Raw genomic sequence first — 19,596 nt, 5'->3', positions numbered from 1 at the left:
TCCTGCTCCTTCACATACCAGACCTGCCCCCACTGCCCCCATCCCTTGGCTGCCGCTCCAGACTCTCAAGTGGCTGCAGTTCCATCAGACAGAGGTCTGATTGTGCATTCTGTGTCAGTCCCATATAAATACTCCTTTGACAACAGTCCCCACACAAACTGGTGCCCTGCTGAGGAAAGTGTGGGTAGTTAGGAGGTACTAATAGGTCCATTTTTAGAGAGCAAGTCTTGGGCTCATTGGAAAAACTTAGGGAAAGGAACTTTGACTTATTTTCCTTAATGCCAGTGAGGGTACCCTAGTTAAATTAACTGTTTATTAGCTTCTTTCATCCCAGGAGTCCAAGTACGTAATTAACGGCACTTCCAGATATTTTTCATTTGGGGGGAATTTATAGTGTTAAGAGAATTGACTCAGTTAAAGTTAGTGAGCAATGGTCCATAAACCCAAGAATTTTTTACTCTTTTCTTATGTTAACCCGGTCTCTGTATCACCATGGTAATACTGAACTTGTTACACTATGATTGCTTTAGATGTCTTTCTGCCTTAATAGACCAGGCTCTTTATTAAAAGCTCTGTCTATATTTCTACCTCTGCCCCCTAACACCATACCTGACTTACAATAGGCATTCAATAAATGCTTTACAAATAAATGAAAACAAACACGTACAACAATTATGGAGAAAACAGAAGAGGGAGTAATTCTGTTTTGGGAATCAAGGAAGGTTTCACAAGAGTTGACATTGGAGCTGGATCTTAAAGAATTGAAGTTACTCTGATTGACAAGGGCAGGTAAGAAGCGTTGCAAATTCAGGGGATATTTATAGGATTAAGGATATGGAAGAATTTGACATACTGGGATTTCATGTGACTGAATGATGGGAGTCACAGTGAAAGGTAAGGCAGAGGGGATTTGGGGACCACACTGTGAAGGACTTCAAGTCCCAAGAAGTTAAGTCTTAGGCAATAGGAGCAAAGGAATTATGCATGTTCGGGATAGGGAGGTAATTCTAGATACAATACGGATGGATTAAAAGGGTTTTTAATTTTAATTGAGGTAAAATTCCCCACTTTAATCATTTTAAGTGCACAACTAATTAGCTTTTAGTATATTCACAGTGTTCTGCCTCCATCACCACTGTCTACAAATTCCAGAACATCTTCATCACACAAAAAAGTGGAGGGCTATTTTGAAATCTGTTGCTATATAGTCTGGTCATAGGGATGAAAAGGAGTCATATTTGAAAGACATTTCTAGACTCAGCAGAACTAGAATAAGGTGTTAAATTTAGTCACCATTGTTGAAAACATCCTCAAAGTACTGTTCTAGTTTTTTGTCACCTTACTCATGGTTTTCCTTACTCTTATTTACTATAATGTGATAGCTATAAAGCTAATGTAAATAATAGTTCCATTTTTCCTAATTTTATATTACTTTTGTACTTCACTTTTTATATTTGTTCTGCATTTAATTCAAGATGGGATCCTTGTGAAAGGTATGAAGACTACAGGGCTCTGCCGGGAGAGTTCACTCAAGTGCTGGGATTCAAGGCAAATGGATGGATCTTTGTAATGATAAAGCTGCTTCTTTTTTCTCTTCTTATTGCCTTTGATCAGTTTTGTTTTGTTTTATTTTGTTTTGTTTTAAAAAATCAGCTGTCGAGAGTGATTTGACCTTTACGAAATGAACACATTTAAGCTTATGTCACAGGCTTCTTCTGTGGTAGGTTTCTTCTGCGGGCTGCTTCTCCGCTGCTGGAGTCTTGGTAACTGCAGCCTTTTTATGCACCAAAGGCATCTTCTGCTTCTTAAGGCCAACAGCCTTCTTTCCTTTCTTCCCTACCACAGGCTTCTTGCCTGGAACCCCCTTCTCATCTAATTTAGCTTCTAGTGCTGCTGCTTTATTATCCATCCTAGAGTTTGTGGTTCTTGGTCTGGCAAAGAATGGTGTTTTAGCACGTGGTCTTTGCATGTGGGTGTAACTTCAACAAGATTCTCAGGCTTTTCAGTGGCTTCTCCTTCAGGACTCTGTGATGAATCTTCTTGCGTGGAGCTGGAGGGCTTTTTGGATCTCTGGGCTTTTCAGTGTGTTCAGGTCTGTATCGGGCATCTTTTGCATGGGAAGTTGTAGAAGCAGCTCTATGCCAAGTGCCATACAGATCACCCAACTTACGGAAAGCACTTTGAATGCAAGTGCAGAAACAGCCCACATGCCCACCGGGAGCATATTTCAAAATGTTCAGTTTGCTTCCATTGTGCAGAGTAATTCCAGGGATGTTTTTGAAGGCTTTGATGATATAACTGTCCTGGTTATAGATGATGCAAGGTCCCCTGTGCTAGATACCATGGTGGTTTCTTATTGTGCCTTTGACATCTCTCATTTGCTGAGAGGCATAGACCTTCTTCATACTATTCCAGGCCTTAGATTTCTTAAGAAGCAAAATAGCCTCCTTTTTGTTTTTGTAGCCTTCAACTGTACCTTCACACCCAAAGAATTTCAAGAACCTCCTCAATGCAGTGATCTTTAGACAGGACCAACACTGGTACCAGGGGGAGGCAGCCAGGGCAGAGCTGGTGGCGCATCACATCTGTAATGCAAAGGGCACCAGTTTTTGGTTGGTGCAGACGTGTGACCCTCACAACCCATATTTCCAAAAGCATCCTGGCCAGAACCATGAGCCCCACCACCCCAAACTCTGGGAATTTAAGCCCCAGCTCTGCCAGCACCCCAAGACTCAGCTCTGATTTGATGACCTGCCATTTCACAGACAGCATAGCTCTGTCTCTTGTTTTTGCTGAAGTTGGTGTGAACAAAGTTCATAATACTGGTCGAATGGGGATCTTGAACACAGCAGGCAAAGTGATGCTTTTGCCAGATGACTCCCCTTTTTGCAGTACACTGGATGAGCACACATCCAGTGGATGAGCACATGAGCACATGCCATGGTGGGGAGAGGAGAAGGTCACGCTCCTCTCAACCTGGTGGCTCCCACAGGGAAATCAGCAGCAAGTATCTTAATGATGTATGCTGAATGCTGAAGAAATTTTTTTCATTTATAAAATTTGAGGCAACCTCTATAAATGGAAATTGATTAATAGGGGCATGAGGGAACTTTCTCAGGTGATAGAAATATTCTGTATCTTGATTGGGATGTTGGTTACTCAAGGTATGTTTTTTGTTTTCTTTAAAGATTTTTTTTTTTTGCTTTTCTAATAAAGATTTTATTTATTTATTTTTAGAGAGGAGAAGGGAGGGAGAAAGAGGGAGAGAAACATCAGTGTGTGGTTGCCTCTTGTGCGCCCCCTCCTGGGGACCTGACCTGCAACCCAGGCGTGTGCACTGCTGAGGAAATGAACTGGTGACCTTTTGCTTTGGGGGAAGACACCCAACCCCTGAGCCACACTGGTCAGGGCACTTTCTGGACTCTCTATTTCTGTACCATTGATTTCATTGAATATGAACTCATATTACACTGGTTGGATTTTTTTACTTCTATTATGGAAATTTACAAGTATATTCAAAAGTATAACAATCTTTTAATATCTTGAAGGTCTTACTTCCCTTCCTTCCCCATTACTCTTTTTCAGAATTTGCCTACTTCTGAAATGTGTATTTCAGAAGTGTATATGTGTATTTATTTATTTGTACTTTCCTTTTTTTTTTTTAAGATTTTATTTATTTATCTTTAGAGGAGAAGGGAAGGAGAGAGGGAGAGAAATATCAATGTATGGTTGCCTCTCATGCGTCCCCTGCTGGGAACTGGCCTGCAACCCAGGCATGTGCCCTGATTGGAAATCGAACTGTGATCCTTTGGTTCGCAGGCCTGTGCTCAATCCACTGAGCTACACCAGCCAGGGCTATTTATTTGTACTTTCTACTTGAGGTTTCTTTTGTGGTCCTCGATGGTTTAAGTTTTCACATTTTTTAAGCTTATATCCAAATATTTTTCTTTATTTTTTGGGGGGGGCTATTGTAAATAGTATCTTTTTTCCTTTATATTATTTTACAGGCATGTGTGTGTGCGTGTGTGTGTATGTGTGAGAAGGTTTTTATTTCATAATATTAATTTTCTACCCAGCCACCCTAACAAATTATTTGTAATATTTTTTTAGCTTTTCTCTCCTGTTTTCTATATGTGGTCATATACATGTATAATCTACAAATGATATAGTTACTTTTCAATTTTTATACTGGAAGCTGCATATGCGAAGTGTTAAGAGTAAAGCTTCTAGGGCGGGGAGGGGGGAAGGGGGAGTGGGGAGCAGTTTGCTCTTGGGAAACACAGTGGGCCTCCCAGTGCAAACCTAGATAAGGCAGGTAACATTGCTATGAGAGCAATTGAACCCTGAGGTGGGGTTTTGTTTTTGCTTTTTCATCTTTCTTTTCTTTTGTTTCCTCTAGATGTGAAATCTGGAAGCTATACAGTGTTACAAGTGGTGGAAGCCCTTGGGTAAGAAAGAGCCTCTGCTCTAGAATGTGCTTCTCTAGCCCAGCCTCAAAAAGTTGTTTTGTATACTGCTGCTTTCCTGGAACTAATTGGTACTGACTTTCTACTACAGTAGGCCACCCCATCCCCACCCCCTCATCAGTACCTCAGGCTAAGCCTGTGTTTCTCCTGAAAACAGTTTTGCGCCACCTAAGACTCCTAAGGAAGTGTTGGGAACACACAGCCTGGGGGCCATACCAGCTCCTGGATCAGCCCACAGATTTGAAGTGAGGTGGGTGGTTGAAGGCCATCAACTATCATTTAATTAGAGCCAGGGTTCCTCCTGTGCTTCTTCAGACCCACCTGCCCCCAGTGGGATTCTAGGCATCCTGGATCTGACTCAGGACGCCTTGGGTCCTGCCTGGGCAATTGCCAGGGCCTTGCCCCAGACCCCCCACTATAGGAAAAGGTTTGGGAAAACAGCTGAAAGACCAGCATTACAGCAAGATATTCTGAGCACCAGAGGAAGTATGTGCTTGTAGCCTGCTTCCCTCATATTTCATACTTGGTAGACCAATTAATTGACAACTCTTAGCAAAGACTGTTAATAGTCATGGCCATATCCTCTAAAATAGAAAAGTAGAAAACGGTGGGGGGAATAAGTCACCATTATGCATTTCTCCTACATAAGCAACCATTTGACCTTTCTGCTTATTATTCTGGGCTTCGTCCATTTTTTAAAAAAATAACACCTTTATTGAAATATAATTCACTTATAACGTTCACCATTTAAAAACGTGTGTTCACATATCTGTGCAACCCTTACCACAGTCAATTTTAGAACATCTTCATTATCCCAAAAAAGAAACCCCATGCCCACTAGCAGTCACTCTCATCCCCTCCCCTTCCTGGCCCCTGGCAACCACAAATCTGTTTTCTGCCTCTGTGGATTTTCCTGTTCTACATTTCACATTAGATGGAATCATATCCCATGTGGCCTTTTCTATCTGGTTTCTTTCACATAGCACAATGCTTTCATGAAGAGTTCATCCCTGCTGTAGCGCATGTCAGGTTTTCACTTCTTGCCGAATAATATTCTGTTGCATGGATATGCCACATTTTGTTATTTTGTTTAACCGCTTATCTGTTGATAAAACAGATATTTAGGTGTTTCCACATTTTGGCTATTCTGAATAATGCTTCTCTGAGCACTTGCATGCCTTGGTTTATTTTTAAATGCACAATTTTCTACTCCTTAGCAGGGACCTTTCTATAAGGTCCTACCCTAGGGATCCTGTTAAGAGAGATGTAATTTTTTCCCCCTTTACCCCTAGATACAGATACCCTCATCCTTGAGGTCTCACTGAAATATCCCGGCCAAGTCTCCCTCAGAAATCCTCTACTTCCTATAGTTGCTGGCTTAGATTCCTTTCTTCTAGTATATTTAAATGTAAACTTTATAGAGCTATGTTGACAATAATTCACTTCCTCATCTCAGTTCAGGTCCTTACATATTAGTAAGTAATTCTAAATAGTTAACACCTTTATTTTGGCCATTACTTTGTAAACTTCCAGTTATAAAGTTGTTGGGGTTCCCCTCCCACCAAGATCCTGGTGGGTGTGCTCAACTTTTTTTCTTGAGCAGTAATAATTTATTCTTCCCCTATTTTGATAACTGCAGCTGCCAATCATCTCCTGAACCCTGTGGGTAGCTGCTAAGCTGTATTTCAGAGGAATGTCACTGTCACAATTGTACCACTGGGGAGAAAGCGTAAGCCCAGTGCCCAGTAACTGCCTGTATGTAGATGAACACTTCTGGTGGCTGTGGCATCACATGTCCTTCTAATGATGCCAGATCATCTGGGGATTGGCCCTTTAGGCTCTGGCCTTACTGTTATTTGTTATGCTAAGCACCTCCAGAACACCTTCCTCTGCTGGTTTCCATGCCCAGAGGCTGAGTTTAATTAATTGCAAAATATTCACCTCCTTAGAAGTTTGAACTGGATAATGTCAGGCTGTCTCTATCCTACTTCCTTCCAGGTCTTCTCTAGAGAATCCAGAACCCCGAACTCGGGCACGAGGAATCCAGCTTTTGTCACAGGTGCTACTCCAGTGTCACCCCTTGCTCCTGGAGAAGGAAGGTACTGGCATCACTAGGAGGGGTGTCTCCCTGGATTGCTGAGCCAAGCAAGGCCTTGCTTGTCTGTTCAAACCAACCTTACAGGGAAGGAGGGAGGGAGGGAGGGATTTGTGAACTACTAATTCAGGGTCTTCATTCCTCACTGGCATATGTCACAGAAATGATAAGAATTGAAACAAAAGACAAGACAGTCTTGGATTTTAGACAGGTTTTTTTTCTTCAGTATCCTCCCCTCTATAAAATGGACTAAGTAATGTCTCATAGTTGGAGTGGAAAAGTAATGAAATGTCAAAGTGCTTTGAAGTCATAAGGAAAAAAACCAGCAACTTATTTATCTTCTATAGCAGGTGTAGGCAAACTGCAGCCTGTTTTTATAAATAAGGTTATTTATCAGCGTATAACCACACCCATTTGTTTACCTATTATTTGCGCTGTATTTAGTAACAATGGCCAAGTTAAGCAGAGTTGAAAAGTTGTGACACATAAATGTCCTGCAAGCCTGAAGTATTTATTACACGGCCCTTTGAGAAAGTTTGCCAGCCCCAGTTCTATGGAAAGACAGTTCTGGATTTGAGAGTGGGTTTGATGGTAGACTTTTGTGAGAGTGGATAATAAAAGATACTCACCTGTTTTCCTGTCTAATCAAGGCATCCTCAAATGGGAGGGCATGGGACATACTTCTTGGTGAAGGAGAAAATTTGTAGTGAAGCTCAAGCAATATCAGCCCTCAGAAACTCTGGGAAGGAACAAATCTGGTGAGCCCTCCTCCAGCCTGTGTGAACTAATGGCTGAATTTCTGGTTTGTGCAGTGGTACACCTGATCCTATTCTATGAGAACAGGCTGAAGGACCATCATCTTGTGATCCCATCTGTCCTGCGGGGTTTGAGGGCACTTGTGAGTCTTGTTTTTCATTACACACCATATTTGCAGGAGCCCCTTTCCAGTGAATTCCCCCTTTGCCCTTTGGGGGTGAGGCTTCTAGTGCTGCTTCAAGGAGCAGAAGCCCAAATGTGTGACTAAGCTAATGTCAGCCAGCCTCACTTCTGTTTTCAGTCCGTTTTACTTTAGAAAGAAAGTAAAAGGATCCTTTGGAGACTGGAATTCAGAGCCAGCCTGGAAGGTATGGCAAAGAACTAATCAACTTGAGAAAAGGGACCATGTTTTTCACTTCTTGCTGAACATGGGTGTTGTGATTCCCACTATAGCTAATTAGGCCTTAGGGTTGTACCTTGAAGACCATGCTGGAATTTCCTGGGTGCTCACTTGTCTCCTCTTCTTCCCCAGAGCCTGTGTGTGGCCCTGCCCCCAGGGCTGGCTGTCTCTGTGCTTAAAGCCATCTTTCAGGAAGTGCATGTGCAGGTGAGTGGTAACAGTCACTTTGATATTTTCTCTCAGCCTTTCACATAACCAGACTTAGATAGCAAAAAAAAAAAAAAAAAAAATTTGCCCTCGAAGTTCTTACTGTTTCAGGTCTCTGACCATGTTTGTAAGCTGTTCCTTGGTGTAAGAAGAGGGAGGCATGCCATTCTGTCTGTCCTGTGTTTTCTTACACCTAAAGAAAGTAAGGCAGACAGCAGACAGGTTTTGTTACGGGCCCCACTGCTGTAGTGCTGGGCTAATAGCCATGTCTTTTCTCTGCCTTTCCTCAGGTTCATCTTATACTGGTATAAAGAGTACTGCCTTCTTAGAGATTGTAAAGCAGGAGGTAGTTTTGTCAGCTGAGTTATTCTTTGAGCACTCTCTTTACTTACTTCTCGTCTCTCCCACCTCCAAGTCCTTGCCACAGGTGGACCGGCACACAGTCTACAGTATTATCACCAACTTTATGCAAACTCGGGAAGAAGGTAAGAGGCAGGTCTCTCTGGGAAATCTGAAGATTGAGCACATCGTTTTATGTCCTCCAATACCAGACGCATTTGAGCTTGAGGATTATATAGAAGAGCTAATATGCTGAGAGAATGATAACGGGAATCTGGGGTCTACTCACTCCCTGATAAAGTAAAGGAAGGGTAGAATTTGGGCTGATGTTTAAATTCTTACCTCTGTAACAGTTATATATTGTTGCACATCTCTCCTTCGCTGAGGAGGGGGGAAAAGGGTCCTCTCTGGGAGGCAGGAAAGGGGAGGCAGTGATAATGGGAGAACATTGGCCAGAAGAAAGCCCAACTTTCTACTGCATGGGACAGTAGTGACCTTGTTCTCTTTCCCAGAGCTGAAGGGTCTAGGAGCTGACTTCACCTTTGGCTTCATCCAAGTGATGGATGGTGAAAAGGATCCCCGGAATCTTCTAGTGGCCTTCCGAATTGTCCATGACCTCATCTCCAGGGACTATAACCTGGGTATATCCTGTGGCCTTGAATTAGTTCATCGAGGCTTGTCAAATGAGTGAAGCTTACTAATTCAACCTTATTCTTTCTCTGTTACTTTAGGACCCTTTGTGGAGGAGTTGTTTGAAGTGACATCCTGTTATTTCCCTATTGATTTTACCCCTGTAAGTAGCATCTTTTATTCCTTTGTTCATTCATTCATTTATTTAAATATTCATTGAGCACCTGCTCTCCGCCAGTCCCAGTTCTAGTCATTGAGGGTACAGCAGTGAACAAGAGAAAATCCCCATCCTTAGGTACTTACACGTTAGTAAACTGGAAAGTGGAGAAGTACTTGCTATCAGAGGAACGATTCAATCCAACAGGTGTTTAGGGGGATCCTTAAGATCTTTACCATTGTACTTAGTGCTGAGGGCTACAGGATTGTAAAACATTGTTCTTGCCTTTGAACGTTGAAACATTTAAGTTAACAATATGAGATTATGGACCAAAACAAGTGATGCTATAGCTTTTCAGAGAAGACAGTTCAGTGTGAGCTAGAGTAGGCAGGAACTGACCTCACAGATAAGATAGACAGGATTTTAGTTGATTTCTGAGAGATGCTTAGGATATGATCCTGGAGTCCAGGGGGGCATCTCAGGCAATAGAAACAAATTGGCAAAACAAGACACATTTCAGCACAGTATGTACAGGAGGTGTTTGCTCTGACCCCCTTGGACCTTATCATTCTGCGTCTTAATTTCCCTTGTATTCCCATATACTCAGGGTCTCATTACTGCAAGCATTAGTAGCTTGGAAGAAATGAAATGATTTATATCACAGCATACCAAACAGTATCTGAGTATTGATGCTCACTGCCTTTAAAGTTATACAGCCATCTTTGTCGCAGGGAATTTCTTACCAGCTTATCCCAGTTGACATTGTGTTGCTTGGAACCACCTCTCTCCTGAAATCCTTTTCATTTCTTTTGTAATCAGTATCACTATTTCTAACTCAACTTATATCTTTGAAATCTTGAAGCTTTTTGTTAGGTTGCCAGGCTTCTCCGATTTTGCTTTATTTTATTTTGTCTTGGTTTTGAGAAGGTAAAACATTCACATGATTCAAAATCCAAAAAGGTGAAAAAAATCTACCTATAAGTTTCTTTCTTTGTCAGCTGCTTTTATCAGTTATGTCTGTACAGAGCTTTTTTTCATTCACATATAAGCAAGTGATTTATGTCTCCCTCTACCCCCAAATGGAGCACATATATATATATTTCCTGCACTTTGCCTTTTTCACATAACAGTATATCTTGGAAAGTGTTCTGTATCAGTATATAAATTAGCTCATTATTCTCTATGGCTGTGTAATATTCCTTTGCATGGAAATAGCTAGTTAATTTCACTAGTCAACTGTGGGATTAAGGTTGGTTGCCAATCTTTTGCTGTTACAAACAATGCTGCAATTTACATACCCTGTACATATATCATTTCACATATGTATGGGTCTAACAACAGGATAAATTCATAAATGTGGACTTGTTGGAATATATGCATTTATAATTTGAGGGCAGGGAAGAGTGTGTCACTTCTTTTTTTTGAGAGGTAATACAAAGGAGCATGATTCAATATGTAAAGGATGATGAATTAAGCCTCTATATACCTCTTCACAGCCACCACACATTTTCCCTTAAGAGATAATCACTGCTCCCAAGAGGCTATATATTTTCTCAGAGATATTCTAGGCGAAACAAGGTTATAGATAATGATAAAAAATTCTCTCTTTTAGCAGCTTTTTGTGTGTTCTGCACTGCAGTCTGTGGGGAGCAAAAACCTCTTGTCAATTGAAATAGAGATACCTTGCCCTGGCCAGTGTGGCTTAGTTAATTGGAGTGTTGTCTTGTAGCCAAAAAGGTCACTGGTTCAATTCCTGGTCAGGGCACATACCCAGGTTGTGGGTTCAATCCCTGGTCAGGGCATGTACAAGAGGCAACCCACTGATGTTTCTCTCTCACATTGATATTTCTCTCTTTCTCTCTCCCCCCCCTGCCCCTCCCTCTCCCCCTGACCCCCTTTCCACTCTCTCCAAAAGCAATGAAAATAATGTCCTCTGGTGTGGACTTAAAAAAAAAAAATAGAGACACCTGGCTTTTAGTGTTGAACTATTTGTGTTAGAAATATCTCTTTATGGTTTTATCAGTGCATTTTGGCCGTATGCCATCATCCTAGTGGACCATGATGGTGTAAGCGTGGTGTCTTGACTTTCACTGTACCTGTGTGTTCCCTGTAGAGCAAGGGATGCAAACTTCCATAGAGGGACAGGTAATATTTATTTTAGGCTTTGCATGCCATCTGGTCTCTCTTGCAGCTCCTTAATTCTGCTGTTCTAACACAAAAACAGCCTAGACAATGGAATATGGTACAGTGGTTTTATTGCAATAAAACTTAACTTATGGAGTCAATAATATTGTGATAACTATATATATATTGCCAGGTGGGTAATGGAAATATCAGGAGTACACTTTGTAAAGCATGTGATTGTCTAGCCACTATGCTATATACCTAAAACCAATACAAAATAATATTGCAAGCAAACTATAATTAGAGAATAAAAAATTTTTAAACTTAATTTATGGATATATGAATTTTAGTTTCATATAATTTCATGTCACAAGTTTTATTATTCTTGATTTTTTTCAACCATTTAAAAATGTAAAAACTATTCTCAAGTTGACCGTACAATCTCAACTGGTTGCTTTCTACTCCTGTTGCGGAGTAAATACTGACTCTCCCTTCACTTCATCCTAGAGATTCCTTTATCCTGTCTCTTGGATCAAATTTTCTATTTCCTGTGTTCATGTATGTCTTATTTTAAGGTTTTCTCCCTCATTTTGGTGGTGTGCGTCTTTTGTTAGCCTCCTGAGAGAGTATACATAAAAGTGAAAAATTTTTAGATTTTGTGAATCTAAAAGGTCTTCATTCTTTTCTCCCACTTACTAATAACATCGGTATAAAATTCAAGAGTGAAAATTCTTTCCCTGCAAGATTTTAAAGGCATTTCTTCACCTCTAATTTTTAGTTCCATGGAGAAGTCTAAATTCCTTCTGATTCATACACCTTTGTATTTACTTTTCCCCCTCCTTTCTGGAAGCTTTTAAGTTTGATTTTTGCCCACATATACTGAAATTTCACAGTGATATGCCTTACTATGGGTCTGTTTTTATGCATTGTATTTGATACTTGGTAGGCCCGACCAATCGAGAAATCCATGTCCTTTAGCTCTGAGAAATTTTCTTGTGTTTCTTCCCCTCTATTTCTTCTATTCCTGTATTTCTTTTATTTGAAACCCCTATTAATCTTTTGTTAGACCTCTGAATCTATTACCTTTTCTTTCATATTTTCAACCTCTATTTTTTTGTCATTTTATGAGAGAATTGCACAATTTTATATTTTCTATCGGTCAAACCATAAACAGAAACCACTTTGGTATTTAAAACAGAAATAATGCAAGAAATTGTTTATACAAGTGATGAAAGAACTGAGGAGCCAAAAATGAGGCAACCCAGAGATTATCAGTAGCAGGAAGAAATTACCACTCCGAGGCTGGAGGGACAAAGGACAGAGTTGATGTTACTGGATCCTAGGGCCTGAGAGTATTTAATAAAAACTTGAAGTATCAGTGAGAAGTGCAGCCATGAAGGAGGTACTGGTGCCAGTGCAATCAGAGGGATGGAAAGAAATACCCTGACTTTTCCCTTCTGCACTGCATTCTTCTCCAAAGCGTCTCACATTGGGTGAACCCAAGCCCATATGGGAGCCTGGGAAATGTGGCCTGCAGTGGTCAGCCTGAGGAATGGACCTGAGGACAGAAGAAGCACATCGCCCTGCAACCCCTTCTATTGATGTTTTTTTTCCTTCTGCCTTCATGCTTTGGATTTCCAAGATCCTTTTGTTGTTTATAATCTCTGAATGTGTTTTTTTCTAGGGAGGGAGAAGGGCTGTTACAACATTCTGTTCTTATTTAATTCATAGATGAGTTATTTTATCCTTTTTAAAAATATTGATATATTGTTTTTAAATATTTCTTCTCCCCACATATGTGATCTTTGTTTCCTCCAATTTATTTTGGTCTCTATTTCCAGGTTAGAGGCTTTCTTCAGATAATTGGTAATCCTTAGGAGTTTGCACATGTTTCAAAGTACAGGTTATAAAAAGATCAAAGTGGGAGCTCGGAGCACATGGAACGGGCTTGTGGAGCGTGAGCTTCACTGTAGAAGGGCTTACATAGACAGTCTGGAGAACCCCCAGTGTCAGGTTCTTCTAGAAAAAGACCTTAGATTTACCTAGAGGAGAGGTCTGGCTATAAGCAGATGAGGTGTAAAGGCTAGAAAACTTCAGCACTCAGTACCACATTACTTGGACCTCCTTTTTTGGTACAGCACCCAGGCTCTCAACTACACATATGTTTCCAAGACTGGAAATCTGTCCTACCCTCTCCAGAGAATTAAACCTTCAGATGCTGCAATTAGGGGAGAGTTGGGAGGCAATCTAGGAGGTCAGTTCACTTCTCTAACCCCACTCCCAATGCCAGAGGTACCTAGTGCTGCCAGTTAAGCTTTCCAAGGACTATATATGGGTGGTTATTCAGCTTGCCCCACACCTGCTGGGGATTCTGGTTTTTGGCTCTGCTATTTTCTTCTTACCCATCTGCTTTTCAGCTTCTAAAATTTTGTTGCTAATGTCTCTTACCCTGTTCTCTTCAACCTTTAACTTGATATCTTTTAAAAAGAAAAGAAAATCCCTGTAACTGTATTTTTCATGGGGTTTCTAAAAAGGAAAAGGAAACTGTGGTGCACATTTTCAGTCTGCCATCTTGATGCAAAAACCATCAATGTTTTTTTATATTGCCAGAATTACAGCTTTTTATAAGAGTAAAAAAAATAATAAAAATGTCCATCAAAGGGGGGGTTTCTAAATAAATTGTGGCTCAACCACATAATGGAATAGTATCAGCCACTAAAACTAATATTATGAAAAACTAATTTAATGCCATGGAAAAATGTTCCTAATATGTTAAGTGAAAAAATAAATTATAAATTATATGTACAGAACAGTCACATTTTCTAAAAGTGTATGTTTTAAAGGGAAACAAGTGTCCACTAACACATAATAATAATACATATACACAGAAAAGAAAGCAATGCACCAGAAAGTTAATGGTGCTTATCTCTGAGAAGACAGATCAGATAGAAACTGTGGTCACATAGAAAATAAATGCTCCAAAGACAAACATTCCCAAGGAATGCATAAGAGTGAGCATGTCTTCCTGCTGGAGCCTTAATGCCATACTATTCTGCCAGACTGGGTATAAATATCACCCTGTTCTCCGGTTGTCAGGTTTAAGCCTGTGTCCAAAGAGCTATACAGACCCATTGCCCTCCTTTTTCCAGCCACCTAATGATCCCTATGGTATCCAGAGAGAAGATCTCATCCTGAGTCTCCGAGCTGTGCTGGCTTCCACACCACGGTTTGCTGAGGTGGGTCTAGCCATGGGTAGGGTATGTAGCTTCAGCTCATAGAAGGCCCTGAATAAAGAACAGTAAAAGCATGTAGGGAAAGAAAGATCCAGTATACACTTTAAGGTATGACGTCCTGCAAGTGTCTTCAGGTTTGTGTGGCAAGTATCTTCAGACATTCCATGTAGAAAATTTTTCCATCTCCTTTAAAATAGTAATCCAGTCCCTATTTAGAGCTATCTTTTAAAGTCTATAGATTTGCCAACTATTTTTCAGGTAACTGGAAGGCAGGAAGGTTGGCTTAAAGTCACAACTCCTGACTCAAGAATAGCCCCTAGGCATAGTACCTGCCCCTGGGGACAGGTGGCAGAAAGACTGTGGTTGGCCTTCGTGAGGATGCAGCACCACCTGTCGCAGACTCAGTTCTTCTGTCTCCCCCACAGTTCCTGCTGCCTCTGCTGATTGAGAAGGTGGATTCCGAGGTTCTGAGTGCCAAGCTAGATTCTCTGCAGACTCTGGTGAGTGGATTTTCTTCTTCCAGGGTCCAGCTGCCTTTAGACAAACTTGGGTTGCTAAGGGACTATAGATTTTTGGGTCACTGGGCCTCAAAAGAGGGATACCAGGAACTGGACCTACATGTTGACCTAAAGGTCCCAGCTGCATACTGTGTTGTTTTGTAGTAACTGAGTTGCAGTCAAGGAAAGGCTGACCAGAGTTCATTCTTAGTGCTTGTTTTTCATCAGTGAGAGCGAACACCTATTTTTCTTGCCCTGGGTATTACGATTACAAAATCTTGCTGATTTTTCTGCTGAGAGCCAGGCTTCAGATGCCATTATGCTGAGGTACCTGCATATCTGAGGAAGTCTGAGTGTGTAGACAGTTGATACCTGAGCTTTTTTGGCAGAATGCTTGCTGTACTGTGTATGGACAGAAGGAGCTGAAGGACTTCCTCCCCAGCCTTTGGGTTTCTATCCGCAGAGAGGTGAGTGTTACTTAGATAGATTCACTATTGTTAACTCCCAGTTGTCAGGTGTTAGGGAAAATAATACACTCTCTTGAGCTGTGCCTGGTCATTCAACAGACAAGCAGTGGGCATACTTCTAGTTGAATGACAAGGGAAAGAGTCCCTGTGTGAGGGTCAGCTGCCTGGTGATGGCCCTTAATCACCTTTGCACAGTGCCCACTTCTTGTCCGTCCATGGTAAGGAGCATAGTCATGGTGCCTATGGCACCATGCTGAATAGAGGGAGAGAGGAAGACACCCAAGATAAGGAATCCCAATGGTGGCTCAAGTATGGCATTCTGTTTCTCAAAAAGTATGTGTATGAATTCCAGTGGGACTAAGGACTTGGTGAGAATACACCAGTTAAGACACTCATTTGAGGCATTAGTTTTTATTGCTGTGCCTTAAAGGTTCTTAACCTCCCCCCTGCCCAAGAAAATAGGTAGTGGGTGGGTGGGGTCCCACTTGGTGCAGGCTCACCTCAGTAGCCATGGGATCCCTCCCTGACAGGTGTTCCAGACGGCAAGTGAGCGGGTGGAGGCCGAGGGCCTGGCGGCCCTCCACTCCCTGACTGCGTGCTTGTCTCGCTCTGTGCTGAGGGCTGATGCTGAGGACCTCCTTGACTTCTTCCTTAGCAACATTCTACAGGGTAATGGGGCCATGGAAGTCAGAAAAGGGAGTGAACAGAACAGAGAGAAATTTCTTAAAGGCCAATGACCTTTCATGTGTAGCCCTACCATGTTGAATGATTTGGGATCTGGAATCCTACTTCGAATTTGCTTCGAACAGCAGTGGTAACTGCTAGCAAACTGTCTCAGGTCTCAGCCTCCAGCCTTTATGGACTGCAGGGACATAGCCATTGTTCGGCCTACTCCCAGGTATGTGATGCGCTGCCTCTCCAGACTGCAGGCACCATCTGTGTGAACCGGACATGAAACTGGTGTGGCCCAGTGCCAAACTGTTGCAGGCAGCTGCAGGTGCATCTGCCCGGGCCTGTGACCACATCACCGGCAACGTACTGCCTTTGCTGCTGGAACAGTTCCACAAGCACACTCAGGTAAGGGAGCGCAGTCTTGAGAAAACAAGGGACCCTTGCTAGGATCACTTTCTCACAGAGAGAGCTAAGCCTTGAGCTTAGGCCTAGACAGTATATTTTAGGTTTGCTCCTATTAGCTACTGCTGGTTCCCTTGTTTACTCTTCCTGACACTTAGTAAAAGAATAATTCACCCTACTTCCAAAGTAGCAGGACTGAAATCCTTTAACATACAGGGTGGGGCAAAAGGAGGTTCACAGCCTGGACTGGTGTGGCTCAGTGGGTTGAGCATTGTCCCTTGAACCAAAAGAATGTTAGTTCGATTCCTGGTCAGGACACATGTCTGGGTTGCAGGCCAGGTCCCCAGTTGGGGGCGTGCAAGAGGCAACCAATTGATATTTCTCTCACACATCCATGTTTCTCTCCCTCTCTTCCTCCCTTCCCCTACTCTAAAAATAAGTAAAATCTTTTTTTTAAGTAGATTTACAATTGTTCGTCTAGAATACAATAATTAATAAATAATAATACAAGAATGAACTGTTGTATGTACTCACAGCTGTAAACCTACTTTTGCCCCACCCTGTATTCTTTGACTCTAATATTCTGTAAAACATTACAGAGCAACCAGCGGCGGACAATCCTTGAAATGATCCTGGGTTTCTTGAAGCTACACCAGAAATGGAACTATGAAGACAAGGGTGAGGTCACCTTCCAGAGCAGGCAAAGAGTACCATGGATAAGTTATCTAGAACAGTGGTCCTGTCGTTGTGAGGTTTTAGCATAAAAAAACCCAAAACACTTAATGGATGGTCCAGTTTATTTTTGTCCCAGTGTACTTGGAAGTTCCATGGATTAAGCTCTTTAAATCTGCCCTGAATTGTTTTTAACATCACTGCTGAATTGGGGCTTCCTCTGACCTGGACTGTCTCTCCCCAGGTGAAAGGCCTCTGAGTGACTTCAAGGACCAGTTATGCTCACTGGTGTTCACGGCCCTGACAGACCCCAACGCCCAGCTTCAGCTTGTTGGCATCCGTACTCTTACTGTCTTAGGTGCCCAGCCAGGTACACTTAAGAGAGACAAAAGAGAGGGGTATTAGTCCCTTTCTTATGATTTTCTGTCTTAAGTGAAAAGAAGTCTTAATTCTCTTTTTTCTCACTAAAACCCTGGTTGACTGGGGATTTCTGGTGGAACTTTTGGAAGGTTGTGGTGGCTGTAGGGAAAGAAAGATGTGGTTCGTGTTCCCTTCTGACACAGATCTCCTGTCTCCTGGGGACTTGGAGCTGGCAGTGGGGCACCTCTACAGACTGAGCTTCCTAGAGGAGGATTCCCAGAGTTGGTGAGAATCCAGAGCGAGACTTCCGACCCATGGCTTTCCCTAGGGGTGGTGGGCTCTGGCTGCCAGGTGCTTGGAGATGTGGGACTATTCTCTTTTCTCTGGCATTAAGAAGCCCTGTCCCGGTACTTGAGTCCTGCTCTTCAGCAAGGTGGCCTCAGGAGACCATTCCTGAATCTGCCTGATAGCAGGCCAAGCCTCAGCTAATGGTCATCTGCCCTGTGCTCGCAGCAGGGCGGCAGCACTGGAAGCATCAGGAACCCTGACCACTCTTTACCCTGTGGCCTTCAGCAGTCACCTAGTGCCCAAGCTTGCTGAGGAGCTGTGTGTGGGTATGTTTCTCTGATCTTCTGTGACCCACCTCTTCCCGAGGAGGCTCAAGGTCCTTCATGCTTGTCATCACCCAGTGAAGCCTTGTCTCCTGGGTTGCTTTCAGGGGAGTTGGATTTGGCTAAAGGGGATAGGCCCACCAAATGCTCCCGGCATCTGCGCTGTCTACAAGCCTTGTCAGCTGTATCAACCCATCCCAGCATTGTCAAGGAGACCCTGCCTCTGCTTCTGCAGCATCTGTGCCAGATGAACAAAGGTAACTATCAGGACTGGACATCAAGGAGCTGGGCTGAATGGGGAGCTGTGGTCAGGTTTGGAGTTGATGCCTCTAAGGCAGTAATTCTAGTGGTGGTTGCACAGAGGAATCACATGGGAACTCTCAAAATAAAATAGTGCCTGGGCCTCATTTCGTCCAACTAAATCAATCTGTGTGGAAGGATGGGACTTGGGCAACAGTAATTATTAAGAGTGCCCGTTAATTTTCATGTGGAGCCAGAATTGAAAAGTACCACTCTAAGGCCGTGATTCTGAAAATGTAGTCCATGAACCAATAGCATGGGCATCATCTGAGAGCTTGTTAGAATCTTGGGCCCCACTGATCAGAATCTGCATTTTAACAAGATTTCTGGGTAACTCGTACACACTCTTTACTTCGAGATTGTCATATGTTCTAAGGCATAAGTGACTGCTGCAATTGGCACTGCAAACTTATACATGCTCACCATGGGCCCTCCCTCGTTCCCACGCTCCCTGCTTTGCATTGCCCAGTCTTTGTGGTAGGTCCAGTCAACAACGGGTGATCTACTGTTCCACAGTAGAAAGAACATGACTCAGAGTGTGGCCTGGGTTACCTCCTGGCTTTGCACTTTCTGTGACCCTGGAAATACCACTGGTAGTTTCATTGTGTCTCCACATCCTCTATAAAATGGGGAAAATGATCTTTCTTGAGTAATGAAAAATGTAAAAATGTGTGTGAATGCTTCTGCTGCAGAGCCTGGCATAGAGCAGGTCTCAGCTCCAGAAAGTAGATGAAAAACACCCCCCAAAATAAAATGAATTGGTTCTTTAATAAGACGCTCTTGATCACTCGCCTTTATTCTTTCCATCTGCTCTATCTGAAATACCTAGAAGTACTTTAAGGAAGACCTTACAGAGAATACTTTCTCACCACACAGGGAATGTGGTTGCAGGACCAAGCGAAGTTATTGCTGTCTGTCAGAGCCTCCAGCAGGTGGCAGAAAAATGCCAGCTGGACCCAGAAAGCTGCTGGTATTTCCATCAGACAACTATACCTTGCCTGCTTGCCTTGGCTGTGCAGGCTTCCATGCCAGGTAACAATCTCCACCTCACCTCCTACCCTCTAGACTTCAGGCTTCCACTAGTGTTGAACAGCACTGCCACCCTCGGGGTTTTGCTGGTATTGCATTTTGTACCACCAGAAGCTTAAGATTTCACTTCAAGCAATGGGTGCTAACTGACCAACAGCACAAACCGAAGTCCATTAGTG

At 42.5% G+C, this 19,596-nt stretch overlaps 1 protein-coding gene across 4 annotated transcripts in view; it reads left to right on the top strand.

The window, feature by feature from the left end:
* The window catches only part of MMS19 (MMS19 homolog, cytosolic iron-sulfur assembly component), a 28,203-nt gene that overhangs the window by 3,904 nt on the left and 4,703 nt on the right, over positions 1 to 19,596 (top strand). Inside the window, exons 2-19 of one of the 4 annotated variants that reach the window (XM_037138942.2) lie at positions 4,400 to 4,448; positions 6,465 to 6,565; positions 7,374 to 7,459; positions 7,850 to 7,924; positions 8,340 to 8,409; positions 8,776 to 8,904; positions 8,995 to 9,056; positions 14,324 to 14,410; positions 14,833 to 14,907; positions 15,294 to 15,371; positions 15,902 to 16,040; positions 16,294 to 16,448; positions 17,045 to 17,123; positions 17,362 to 17,487; positions 17,681 to 17,762; positions 17,994 to 18,091; positions 18,196 to 18,345; positions 19,265 to 19,420. In XM_037138942.2, the coding sequence (XP_036994837.2) occupies positions 4,400 to 4,448; positions 6,465 to 6,565; positions 7,374 to 7,459; positions 7,850 to 7,924; positions 8,340 to 8,409; positions 8,776 to 8,904; positions 8,995 to 9,056; positions 14,324 to 14,410; positions 14,833 to 14,907; positions 15,294 to 15,371; positions 15,902 to 16,040; positions 16,294 to 16,448; positions 17,045 to 17,123; positions 17,362 to 17,487; positions 17,681 to 17,762; positions 17,994 to 18,091; positions 18,196 to 18,345; positions 19,265 to 19,420 (1,797 nt within the window). Of the gene's footprint in view, positions 1 to 4,399; positions 4,449 to 6,464; positions 6,566 to 7,373; positions 7,460 to 7,849; positions 7,925 to 8,339; positions 8,410 to 8,775; positions 8,905 to 8,994; positions 9,057 to 14,323; positions 14,411 to 14,832; positions 14,908 to 15,293; positions 15,372 to 15,901; positions 16,041 to 16,293; positions 16,449 to 17,044; positions 17,124 to 17,361; positions 17,488 to 17,680; positions 17,763 to 17,990; positions 18,092 to 18,171; positions 18,346 to 19,264; positions 19,421 to 19,596 lie in introns of all 4 variants that reach the window. The other 3 variants (XM_037138940.2, XM_037138939.2, XM_037138941.2) reach the window with 3 other exon arrangements.

Source organism: Artibeus jamaicensis, unplaced genomic scaffold (genome assembly GCF_021234435.1).
Source record: "Artibeus jamaicensis isolate MK-2021 breed Jamaican fruit bat unplaced genomic scaffold, CSHL_Jam_final contig_252, whole genome shotgun sequence".
Lineage (NCBI taxonomy): Eukaryota > Metazoa > Chordata > Mammalia > Chiroptera > Phyllostomidae > Artibeus > Artibeus jamaicensis.
The sequence above is the reverse complement of the archived record's forward strand: the minus strand, read 5'-3'. Positions and strand labels throughout refer to the sequence as shown.